The sequence below is a fragment of the Pelobates fuscus genome, chromosome 5 (assembly GCF_036172605.1).
Source record: "Pelobates fuscus isolate aPelFus1 chromosome 5, aPelFus1.pri, whole genome shotgun sequence".
Classification (NCBI taxonomy): Eukaryota; Metazoa; Chordata; class Amphibia; order Anura; family Pelobatidae; genus Pelobates; species Pelobates fuscus.
The window spans coordinates 95,985,558-95,997,866 of record NC_086321.1 but is presented as its reverse complement, the minus strand read 5'-3'; the positions used below and the strand labels follow the sequence as shown (position 1 = coordinate 95,997,866).

The window sequence follows — 12,309 nt, the reverse complement described above, 5'->3', positions numbered from 1 at the left end:
TAATCTAGTCTGGGTGCTTGAGACCCTTTTGTGGATTGTAACTCTGATGACTCGTTGTTAGACTTTGACTAGATAGGAATGATTAAAGTTGTGACCTTACTTATTTTAGCTAAATAAAGCAGTTTTAGTGTATAGATCATTCCCCTGCAATTTCACTGCTCAATTCCCTGTCATTTAGGAGTTAAATCACTTTGTTTCTATTTATGCAGTCCTAGCCACACCTCCTCTGGCTATGATTGACAGAGCCTGCATGAAAAAAAAAATGGTTTCACTTTCAAACAGATGTAATTTACCTTAAAGGACCACTCTAGGCACCCAGACCACTTCAGCTTAATGAAGTGGTCTGGGTGCCAGGTCCAGCTAGGGTTAACTAATTGTTTTATAAACATAGCAGTTTCAGAGAAACTGCTATGTTTATCAATTAGTTAAGCCTTCCCCTATTTCCTCTAGTGGCTGTGTCACTGACAGCCGCTAGAGGCGCTTGCGTGATTCTCACTGTGAAAATCACAGTGAGAGCACGCAAGCGTCCATAGGAAAGCATTATGAATGCTTTCCTATGTGACCGGCTGAATGCGCGCGCAGCTCTTGCCGCGCGTGCGCATTCAGCCGACGGGGAGGAACGGAGGCGGAGAGGAGGAGGAGAGCTCCCCGCCCAGCGCTGGAAAAAGGTAAGTTTTTACCCCTTTCCCCTTTCCAGAGCCGGGTGGGAGGGGGTCCCTGAGGGTGGGGGCACCCTCAGGGCACTCTAGTGCCAGGAAAACGAGTATGCTTTCCTGGCACTAGAGTGGTCCTTTAAATAATTGTATCTCAATCTCTAAATTGAACTTTCATCACATACAGGAGGCTCTTGCAGAGTCTAGCAAGCAATTAACATAGCAGGGGATAAGAAAATCTTAATTAAGCAGAACTTGCAATAAAGAAAGCCTAAATAGGGCTCTCCTTACAGGAAGTGTTTATGGAAGGCTGTGCAAGTCACATGCAGGGAGGTGTGACTAGGGTTCATAAACAAAGGGATTTAACTCCTAAATGGCAGAGGATTGAGCAGTGAGGCTGCAGGGCATGTTCTATACAGCAAAACTGCTTCATTAAGCTAAAGTTGTTCAGGTGACTATAGTGTCCCTTTAACCCCTTAAGGACACATGACATGTGTGACATGTCATGATTCCCTTTTATTCCAGAAGTTTGGTCCTTAAGGGGTTAAACCTTGCAAGTCGTGTTCCTCCTTAATCAAAGTGGACAATTTTCCAATCCTAAATCAGAATTGGATAAACCTTCCTTCATTGATGTTAAAATGTACTCTAAATCATATCCTAGCTACCCCCCAACCATATCCATGCCATTAAATATGGTACTCACATAGATGCAGAGCCTTTACATTGATTTGTAATGACACTCAACATTTTTAACTTCGAGCACGATTTCAAAGGTTACCTTAAGGCTCACCGATCAAACATAAACAGTAGCTGCCTCCCTTTTGCTCTATGAGAATGTGAGAATAAAAAGCTCAGTTTATACTGCATAATTCGATTTTGACTTTAACATTCAAAAAGAAACATCACAACATTAAAAAATGTGCCTGTTTAAAAGAGGTCTTCAGCTCAAAGAGCGAATTGGGGGTCTCTTTACGATGTATACAACTGCTTTCTGTCTGGGTGAATTTCATTTATGTATGTTGATACATGTATATTACCCGTGAATGATCACTATAGGGTTAGGAACACAAACATGTATTCCTGACCCTATAGTGTTAAAACCACCATCTAGCCCCTCTGGGCCCCTCATGCCTCCATAAATATAGCAAAATCTTACTGTATTCAAGCCAGAAGCTGTAGATCTGCATGCGGTTTGCCTAAAAACAAAGAAGCAGTCTGCTGACCTCATCAGAAGTGGTAGCCTGATCCAATCACAATGCTTCCCCATAGGATTCGCTGAGACTGACAGAGGCAGATCAGGGGCAGAGCCAGCATGAGTCAAACACAGCCCTGGCCAATCAGCATTTCCTCATAGAGATGAATTGAATCAATGAATCTCTATGAGGAAAGTTCAGTGTCTGCATGCAGAGGGTGGAGACACTGAATGTTTGGATGCATTTTAGGCAGCCATGACACAGGAAGGATCTCTAACAGCCATCTGAGGAGTGGCCAGTGAAGTTATCACTAGGCTGTAATGTAAACACTGCATTTTCTCTGAAAAGACAGTGTTTACAGCAAAAAGCCTGAAGGTAATGATTCTACTCACCAGAACAAATCCAATAAGCTGTAGTTGTTCTGGTGACTACAGTGTCCCTTTAAAGTAAAGTAAATCAAGTGATCATCTATTTTTCGAGATATTTGTTAAACACAAGAACAAAATGCTTAACAGGCTACTAAGTGTTTTTACTTATTAAGCAGGTGGTAGAAACTTGGGTTGCGATGAAAGACTGGTCCTGGGTTGCGTGGATAAAGGACTGGTGCATCTGCTTGTAAACTGGCATATTAATTGTTGAACATTTACTGTCAGAACAGCCTGGTACATTTTCCTTCATTAACAGGGTCCACAAATGCTTGAAACTCCTATAGAGCTGTTCTATGTGTTACAGAACAGAAGGATGAATATAAACATTGAATAAGCCAGTTGGCTGGAAGCACCCAAATAAGGTTATGTTGAGAACCCTTGCTCGCAATACAAACAGAAGTCTTCCCCATGGTTACAGATCCATTACACTAAACACTGCTGTTCCACTTTTATATGACAATTCAACCTTAGCAAAGGGTCATCTGTAACTTTCAGATAGACCTTTCCAGTGTTTCGCCTTTTCTAGATGACAGAATTATTGTCTGATAAGATAACATTTTAAAGGCATATATTTGGAATGTGGTTGCTCTCAAAAACCCAGGCATATTGCCCGTGTTCTCACTACCAAGTTGTACTATTCCTCAGGGAATAGCTGAATCAATCTGCCAAAAAATGTATTGACAAAAATTACAGAATTTAAATCCACCATTAGGGCTCTACATACATTCAAAACTTAAAATAAATAAAAAGCAAAGGCCATTTTTAGATCCAAAGTAACATGGCTCACGAGGTTTGTTTAACTCTGCATTAAAGGAACACTTTTGTTAACATCATTTAAAACGAAATAAACTAAAACAATAGAAAAGTGAAAAACTGGAAAGGTCTATCTGAAGTTACAGATGATCCCTTGCTAAGGTTGAAATGTGTTTGCAATTTTTATGTTTTTATGAATTATTTTTTTGCCAGTTAGTTCCAATACTAGGGATGCACCAAGATGAAAATTCTGGGCCGAAACCAAAAATTCAGGATGCTCTTGGCCAAAAACCGAATAGGACTTTTTTCCCCCAAATGATTTAAAAAAAGTTTTTTCCTATAATTTTTTTAATATTAGACATTTTAATGAATTTAATTAATCTAATATCAAAAACTTCCCTTCTCTTTTAGTGGTCCCCCCCTCCCACTTAATGTTCCTCTCTCCCCCCCCCCCCCCCCAGTTCTCCTCTCCCCTCCCTCTTTTTTAGTGTTCTTTTCTCCCCTCCCATAGTGTTCTCCCCCCCTGTCCCATATTGTTCTCCCCCATATCTCCCTGTCCCATATTGTTCTTCCCCCCCTTCCCCTGTCCCATAGTGTTCTTTCCCCCCTCCCCTGTCCCATAGTGTTCTTTCCCCCCTCCCCTGTCCCATAGTGTTCTTTCCCCCCTCCCCTGTCCCATAGTGTTCTTTCCCCCCCTCCCCTGTCCCATAGTGTTCTTTCCCCCCTCCCCTGTCCCATAGTGTTCTTCCCCCCCCGTCCCATATTGTTCTCCCCCATATCTCCCTGTCCCATATTGTTCTTCCCCCCCTTCCCCTGTCCCATAGTGTTCTTTCCCCCCTCCCCTGTCCCATAGTGTTCTTTCCCCCCTCCCCTGTCCCATAGTGTTCTTTCCCCCCCCCCCTGTCCCATAGTGTTCTTTCCCCCCCCCCCTGTCCCATAGTGTTCTTTCCCCCCTCCCCTGTCCCATAGTGTTCTTTCCCCCCTCCCCTGTCCCATAGTGTTCTTTCCCCCCCCCCTGTCCCATAGTGTTCTTTCCCCCCTCCCCTGTCCCATAGTGTTCTTTCCCCCCCCCTGTCCCATAGTGTTCTCTCCCCCATATCTCCCTGTCCCATAGTGTTCTTTCCCCCCCTCCCCTGTCCCATAGTGTTCTTTCCCCCCCTCCCCTGTCCCATAGTGTTCTTTCCCCCCCTCCCCTGTCCCATAGTGTTCTTTCCCCCCCTCCCCTGTCCCATAGTGTTCTTTCCCCCATATCTCCCTGTCCCATAGTGTTCTTTCCCCCCCTCCCCTGTCCCATAGTGTTCTTTCCCCCCCTCCCCTGTCCCATAGTGTTCTTTCCCCCCCTCCCCTGTCCCATAGTGTTCTTTCCCCCCCTCCCCTGTCCCATAGTGTTCTTTCCCCCCCTCCCCTGTCCCATAGTGTTCTTTCCCCCCCTCCCCTGTCCCATAGTGTTCTTTCCCCCCCTCCCCTGTCCCATAGTGTTCTTTCCCCCCCTCCCCTGTCCCATAGTGTTCTTTCCCCCCCTCCCCTGTCCCATAGTGTTCTTTCCCCCCTCCCCTGTCCCATAGTGTTCTTTCCCCCTCCCCTGTCCCATAGTGTTCTTTTCCCCCCTCCCCTGTCCCATAGTGTTCTTTCCCCCCCTCCCCTGTCCCATAGTGTTCTTTCCCCCCCTCCCCTGTCCCATAGTGTTCTTTCCCCCCCTCCCCTGTCCCATAGTGTTCTTTTCCCCCCTCCCCTGTCCCATAGTGTTCTTTTCCCCCCTCCCCTGTCCCATAGTGTTCTTTTCCCCCCTCCCCTGTCCCATAGTGTTCTTTCCCCCCCCCTCCCCTGTCCCATAGTGTTCTTTTCCCCCCCTCCCCTGTCCCATAGTGTTCTTTTCCCCCCCTCCCCTGTCCCATAGTGTTCTTTTCCCCCCTCCCCTGTCCCATAGTGTTCTTTCCCCCCCTCCCCTGTCCCATAGTGTTCTTTTCCCCCCCTCCCCTGTCCCATAGTGTTCTTTTCCCCCCTCCCCTGTCCCATAGTGTTCTTTTCCCCCCCTCCCCTGTCCCATAGTGTTCTTTTCCCCCCCTCCCCTGTCCCATAGTGTTCTTTTCCCCCCCTCCCCTGTCCCATAGTGTTCTTTTCCCCCCTCCCCTGTCCCATAGTGTTCTTTTCCCCCCCTCCCCTGTCCCATAGTGTTCTTTTCCCCCCCTCCCCTGTCCCATAGTGTTCTTTTCCCCCCCTCCCCTGTCCCATAGTGTTCTTTTCCCCCCCTCCCCTGTCCCATAGTGTTCTTTTCCCCCCTCCCCTGTCCCATAGTGTTCTTTCCCCCCCCTCCCCTGTCCCATAGTGTTCTTTTCCCCCCTCCCCTGTCCCATAGTGTTCTTTCCCCCCCCCCCCCCCCCCGTCCCATTTTTTTCTTAAAATTTTAGCAAATTTGACCCGTTTTCGTCCGAAACGGGATAGGCCCTTTTTCGGCAGCCAAAATTCTGGTGCATCCCTATCCGATACATCTTGGTTTGCGGTTTGCATAACTTTTTAATGACTCTAGGATACACCAAATTAAGTTCTGAATGTTGAGCAAAATCCACATTTTGTTAAATACATTTCAGCAATAACCTGTTTAAAGTACGCCCGTTTATTCTAGGATCGTATTACATAATCCTTGCAACAATCTTTTGTCAGAATGCCTGATACAGTTTCAAATAATGAAAGACAAAATGTATGCATTATTGGGTATTGACATAGATGCAATTTATTCTACATAGAGGACACCCATGCCTGAACTCTTTCTCGTCAAAGGAAAGGGCTAGGGTAAAGACAATGTGTGCAGACATGGAAACGGGGGCAGGAACTTATGCATAGCGCTGGCAGAACTAAACATTGAGACAAGACACCTCTCTAAAAGCTTACTTTCCATTCATTTGTTAAAGGAACCCTTTAGTTACCAGAACAACTACTACAACTAAAATGCCTGCAGGTAATTGTACTAACCAGAACAACTACACAACTACAGCTTAGTGTAGTTGTTCTGGTTAGTACAATTACCTGCAGGCATTTTCATGTAAACACTGCCTTTTCAGATCAAGGAATACCTTCACTGGCCACTCCAGGTGCTTCCTGAGGCGGTGCTTCCTGAGGCAGTGCTGCCTTTTAGGGTCTCCACACTCTGCACTATGAGACACTACATTTTTCTCATAGAGCTGCATTGATTCAATGCATCTCTATTATGTGGTGCTGATTGACCTAACTGGCATTTGGCCTCGCCCCCTAGCCAATTTCAGCCAATCTATTGATTTCCCTATGGGTAAGCATTGGATTGGCAGAAATCATAACTTCTGATTATGTCAGCAAGAGGTGGATCAGAGGCGAGGCCAGCGTTGGCAGACCCGCGCGGCGCTGGAAATTAGGTAAGTTTTATTACCACCTAAATAGTGGCTTTAACACTATACAGTCAGGAATACAGGTTTGTGTTCCTGACTCTATATTATTCCTTTAATGTAGACACTCTAGCCCAAGCATGTCAAACTCAAAGTCTAGCACGGGCCATATAAACAAGGTTTAAGTTTATGTAAAAAAAACAAAAAAAAAACAACTCACATTTTCATAGAAATGTAGGTTTATTTTGAACAGTACACGTGAGTTATTTTGAACAGTACAGTATAAAAAAAAAAACAGTATCCCCCTCTACTAAACCACAGCACCCCCTCTACTAAATCCCAGTTCCCCCCCACCCCCACCCCCCCCATGTACTAAATCCCAGCACCCCCCCTCTAGCCAACAAGCAGACTCCACTCACATTGCTGCTGCCAGTATTCGACTTCAGAGTCCGGCCTCTGGTATACCCTAAATGGCGCAGTCCGCACCCTGTGCCAAATCTGATCCTCCTGCTACTTCTTGAAACCCTGTGAAAGTGGAGCAAGTCGGAATGTGACGTGGCGTTGCGTGCCTCCATGCACTCCACTGTTCAGTTGCAGCCAATGCAACACTGACCAACACACACACACAGACAGACACAAACAGACAGACACACACACAGACACAAACAGACAGACACACACAGACACAAACAGACAGACACACACATACTCACTGGCAGACACACACATACTCACTGACAGACACACACATACTCACTGACAGACACACACATACTCACTGACAGACACACACATACTCACTGACAGACACACACATACTCACTGACAGACACACACATACTCACTGACAGACACACACACTTACACATTCTTGCACACACATCATTTTCTTTATTGCTCCCTACCTTTGGGAGCGGATGTGGGGTCTCTCCCTCTGGTCCAGTGGGGATCTTCTATATGCTCCTCACTTCTCCCTTGCGCGCAGTTTAGTGATGCCGGGTGCCGGAATATGACATCATATTCCGGCGCACGGCTTCACTACAGACGACGCTCGCGAGGGAGCAGTGAGGAGCAGGAACAGTGTGCTGCCTTGCTAGCCCTCCTCGCTGGCCGGGTAAGTTTTAGCAGATACAAATACAAAAAGAGAAGTCCTGCGCTTAGTCCCATTACTACTGGGCCAGCAGCAACGACTACAATACACATCAGCCCCAATATATAGTAAAAACCAAAGAAAAGAAAATGTTACCTGCGCTTTCTCCTTAATCCCTATGTATATTTAGACAAATGGAGGTCATTTAGTTGCTCCAATGGCCATGGTTTTAGCAGAGTAGGCACCTGCAATGTGGGGAAAGCAGGTGCCTACTCTGCTTTAATACCAAGCATGTACTCATGGCTCGCCGGCCCGCAAAGATGTCCATTGCGGGCCGCGAGTATGACATGCTTGCTCTAGCCTGTCTAATAGACACATTTTATTACACAACAATGTTGCAATTTTACTGGAACTTTTCTCAGGTTTTCCCAGAAGCTGGACAACAAAAGAAAACCAAAAATAATGTTTCCCGAACTCTAAAACAGAAGTGAAGACCAGAACACAAAAAGTGTGAAAGAGAAGCTAAGAACCAGCAGTAAACAAAACATAGTTACTATAAATATGTCACTGCCAAAAAAACAACAAAAAAAACCCAACAAAACATCAATTTCTGGAAGAAGTGAAACTTTATATTCTTCTTTGTGTGGCTAAAAGGCATCTATCATGTGATGGACGGACAAAACGACTGATTGTCAACCCATAATCAATGACTCAATGTTGTGCGCAGAATTTGATGAAGCCCCTGATTCTATTCACAAACCCCACACTCTCCTGTCTCCAATTTAACAGATTTATTAAAACAAAAATAAAAGGAAAGCTGTACTTGGGAAACCGAATAATTGCACAGTAAACAGATTTTTCTGAGCAACAATTTCAGCAGTTATTGCTGACTTTAATCAGACCATAAATGCAAAGCAGTTTGTGATTTAAAAGTTCTCAAGCTTGAAAATAAAGTAATAAAACTGAAACGTGCCACCACTTCCATGCTTCCAACGCAAAGAAAAATAAATTATATATATATACATATATACACAAACACACACACAGCAGACTGCTGTACAAAACTGGAATTCATTTTAATGATGGATGCCTTTACCCAGTGAACCTAAGTTCACCCATCCGCCACCATCTTAAAATTATATAAATCCTTTATGGCAGGCAGACCCACTTATCGTCACTAAGGCTTACAGAAAATCATAAGCTCTCCTATTTAGTATAGCGATCTCTATAAGCTATCATTTTCCATAGACTCATGTAAACCATTTTGTTGCTAGCTTTTAACCATTACAGTGCTCAGATCTAATTTAACATTCACTCTCTAAAGCAATAATACTGCTTAAAAAAACAAAACAACAACCGTCCTGTTACCCAAGCAGGATAAATATTTAGAACAGGTGCCTTCCTACAAACTTCTCTCTCTCTGCTAAACCAAAACGTAAAAATATTAACTAAATTGTTAGCCATTTGCATTGAAGCATTTTTGCCTACATAATTTGCCCAACACCAGCTTGATTTTGTAGGGGGCGGACATACTCTAGTCAGAGTCTGTAACTCTCTGGCCCAATTACAATAGGCAATATGAAGAGGACCTGTCTTCAGATACTCTACTCTCCTCAGTCTTGACGTTCTTTAATAAGATTTTGTGGGTACATTTTATTAGGAATCTTAAAATGCTATATTTTGGTGATACTTGCACCTCTTTTAAAAAACAAAACAAAAAAAAAAAAACTACAGAACAACTCAACCACAGTTCTTGACTTTGGAGAGAGGGGTAACCCATGATGCTGACTATCTCCCATACTTAGATCCTCCACCTATATCCCAGTCACCTCTGTAGGTATGTAAACCTTTAAATTAACAGCATTTGCAGACAACCTCGTAATTTTATTCAAAGGCCCATAAAATAGCATTCCCCATGTTTTTATTCCATACAAGATTTCCATGTCATATCCATATTTTCTATTTCTATCTTTCAGTGTGCCCAAAACACTTCTGAACGGTAACGTTAATAGCACATGCCTGAACTAACAAAAAAAATATTTATATCAGATGCAAGGGACCTATTGAAAAAGCTGTAGTTGTTTTGGGGACTATAGTGTCCCTTTAAATTTGTGATGACTACAGATACCTACTAAGATAATGCTTCTGTTTTGCCTGTTGCCTCTAACCTGTTCTGATTTCCAGATATATTTTTGCTGTTTAGTAGTAACAGATTTTTTTTTTATACATAGACCACTTCCAGAATGCTGGCTGGGGCATCCTAACTAATAGGTCTGCTGAATCCCACACAATAATAAGAAAATGTTGGTTGGTGCACAAAACAAAGTCAAATGCAATACACATGGACTTCAGAGGAGCATAACTTTAAATATAGGGTCGCTCTACATTTTTTTTCATTGTGGCTTTACTGTATCCAAATCGACTTGCAAGCAATGTTATATAAAAAACGAGGGGCACAATGGTGCCAAGAAAGAAAATCAAGGTATTTTCAGGGCTCTTTAAAATCTTTTATTCCATAAATCATGGTGTACAAATAGCAGCCATCACCACTATACTTGCTCCTTTATTCGTCAAGTGTTGATAGCTGCTGTTTGTATGTTCTCGTCTACAAAAAAAAAAAAAAAAAAAGATTTTAAAGAGCCCTGGGAGTTCCTGTATTCTTGGCACTTAGCACTCGTTTTTCATATGATATTGCTTGCTGCACAAAAAAACAAAACAAAACAAAAAAAAACATACCAATGCATCAGGCCTGTCCAGTACTACATTTTGTTCATTACTTCAATTTTGGCCCCATAACAATGTGTACTATAACAGGGCGCAGGAAAAAAGAACACACGTACTTTTTTAAATTACATCAAGCTCTTACTCTACAAATACATGTACGGAGTTTCGCCTGCATGCTGCATCTCAGCAGGAATGGTTTACAGCTGCCTAAAAATCATTCCAGCCCAATGGCGGAAGACCGGGACAGGTGAACACTGTGCACAATTACCTAGGAAACCTCAATAGTGTAGTGTGGTTCTTGCAGTGTTTCTTAAAGTAAAGGTTTCATGGAATGCAGTCTGTACAAATAAGTGAACATACAGACAATACAGTAGTTAGCTGCGTATTGATATACAATTGACTTACCTTGAAAAAACAAACAAACTGACTAAAAAACAAACAAAAAAAAACGTACCATTCTTGCTGACATCTAGTTCCCTGAGATTAATGAGATTTGCTATAGATGCTGGCAATATTGTTAGGTCATTGTCTGGCAAACTCAGCTTGTGCAGAGACTGGCAGTTGAATAGTTGCTGTAGAGAAAAAAAAAAGAGAGAGAGATAGTCAGCTTCCATTTTCTACTTCACAGATCACGGAGCTAAAAATGTAGCAAACAAAGCAGATAAGTAGCTGTGAGAAACCGCAACAACTATGAACACCACTTAAAATGTTCTCTCTGTACTAGAGATTCTATAGCAACATTGTAAATGTAAATTTTTAAACAGAACTTGAGCAAGGTTAAACGCTCGATTCCAAATTTAAGTGAATTTAAACAGTTTGCTAAAATAAAAGCTGTGACCAAAGCCGAGATGGAGATTTTTCTTTTTCCAAATCTGCTATTTTAGCCTCAGCTGCACCATTCAGATTTAATTCTCTAAAATTCTTAGTTTGTTGAATAACCCTGACGATTTCAGATTGCAGGGGTGCTAATTCTCAACATGCCCTGGATAGTGCACTGTGTACTTCTAAGCACTCAGAAGAAAAAATAATATTTAGTATTTTCAGTTAGCTAAAGTGAAAATAATTGTACCTAAGTTAGCGCAAACATTATTTTTTTTTAATGTAGCCAAGCGGATTATGCCGAACCCACGATACTAAAATACAAGACAGAGGAAATGTTTGAACTGACTGGTGATGCTGTATGTTGCGGGTGTTACCAAGGAAAACAGGTTAGCTACAAATAATTTATTTGGTATTTATACAAAATTGCCTAAACGACTGAAAGTTGGCTACAGCCTGTGTTGATTTGACAAACATTTCAGGGCCCCCTGAGACAATAAGCAACATATCCACTACAGTGAGATGTAGTTGTGGTTGCATGGTGCCACTTTAAAATTGGAGTTTGGGCGCTTGTCACTTAGAGGGCCACTTTAGATACCCGGACAACTTTATCATATTGAAGGGGTCTGGGTGCACTGTCCCTGTTCCCTTAATCCTGCAATGCAAAACACTTTAGTTTTAGAGAAACTGCAATGTTTACATTGAATGGTTACAACTGCCTCTACCAGACAGCCACTAGAGGCGCTTTCAGCAGTTTGTCTTTGCATGAGGACGCTTTGCATGAAGACGTCCAGCGTGTTAAAAAAAAAAAAAAAAAAACCCCATAGGAAAGTATTCAGTACATGCTTTTCTATGAGTAAGGCCTAATGCATGTGCACATTAGGTTCCTCGCCATTGGCTGACAGAAGAGGAGCATCGGTGCTGAAATCAGGTAAGTGAATAAAGTTTTATTTTAACCATTTACATTGGGGGAGGGCAGACATTTTTATATAGTGTAAGGCATACAGCTTTGTATTCCTAACACAATAGTGTTCCTTTAAGGCCAACCTGGATGACATTGATGGTGCATAGAAGAGTCCTGGGTGACCCAGCGCCATAAGCCTGTTTGGTAAAAACAACATATATAACTAACTTCCCACAAATGGGTTAAAAAAAAAAAAAAGTAGTTTGATACCACATGCTCTCTAAACATAATAATTATACTGAACTGTATTGGTTACGGTGCCTAGCGTACCCTTTTAGAGTGCCATATAAGGGGACAAACAATATTTCTGATGAAAAGGCACTTTTAAA

The 12,309-nt window shown here is 42.8% G+C and overlaps 1 protein-coding gene across 2 annotated transcripts in view; it reads right to left on the bottom strand.

Moving 5' to 3' along the window:
* The window catches only part of ERBIN (erbb2 interacting protein), a 188,528-nt gene that overhangs the window by 70,008 nt on the left and 106,211 nt on the right, over positions 1 to 12,309 (bottom strand). For both annotated transcript variants that reach the window (XM_063454077.1, XM_063454078.1), the window contains one exon: positions 10,652 to 10,769. In XM_063454077.1, the coding sequence (XP_063310147.1) occupies positions 10,652 to 10,769 (118 nt within the window). The remainder of the gene's footprint in view (positions 1 to 10,651; positions 10,770 to 12,309) is intronic.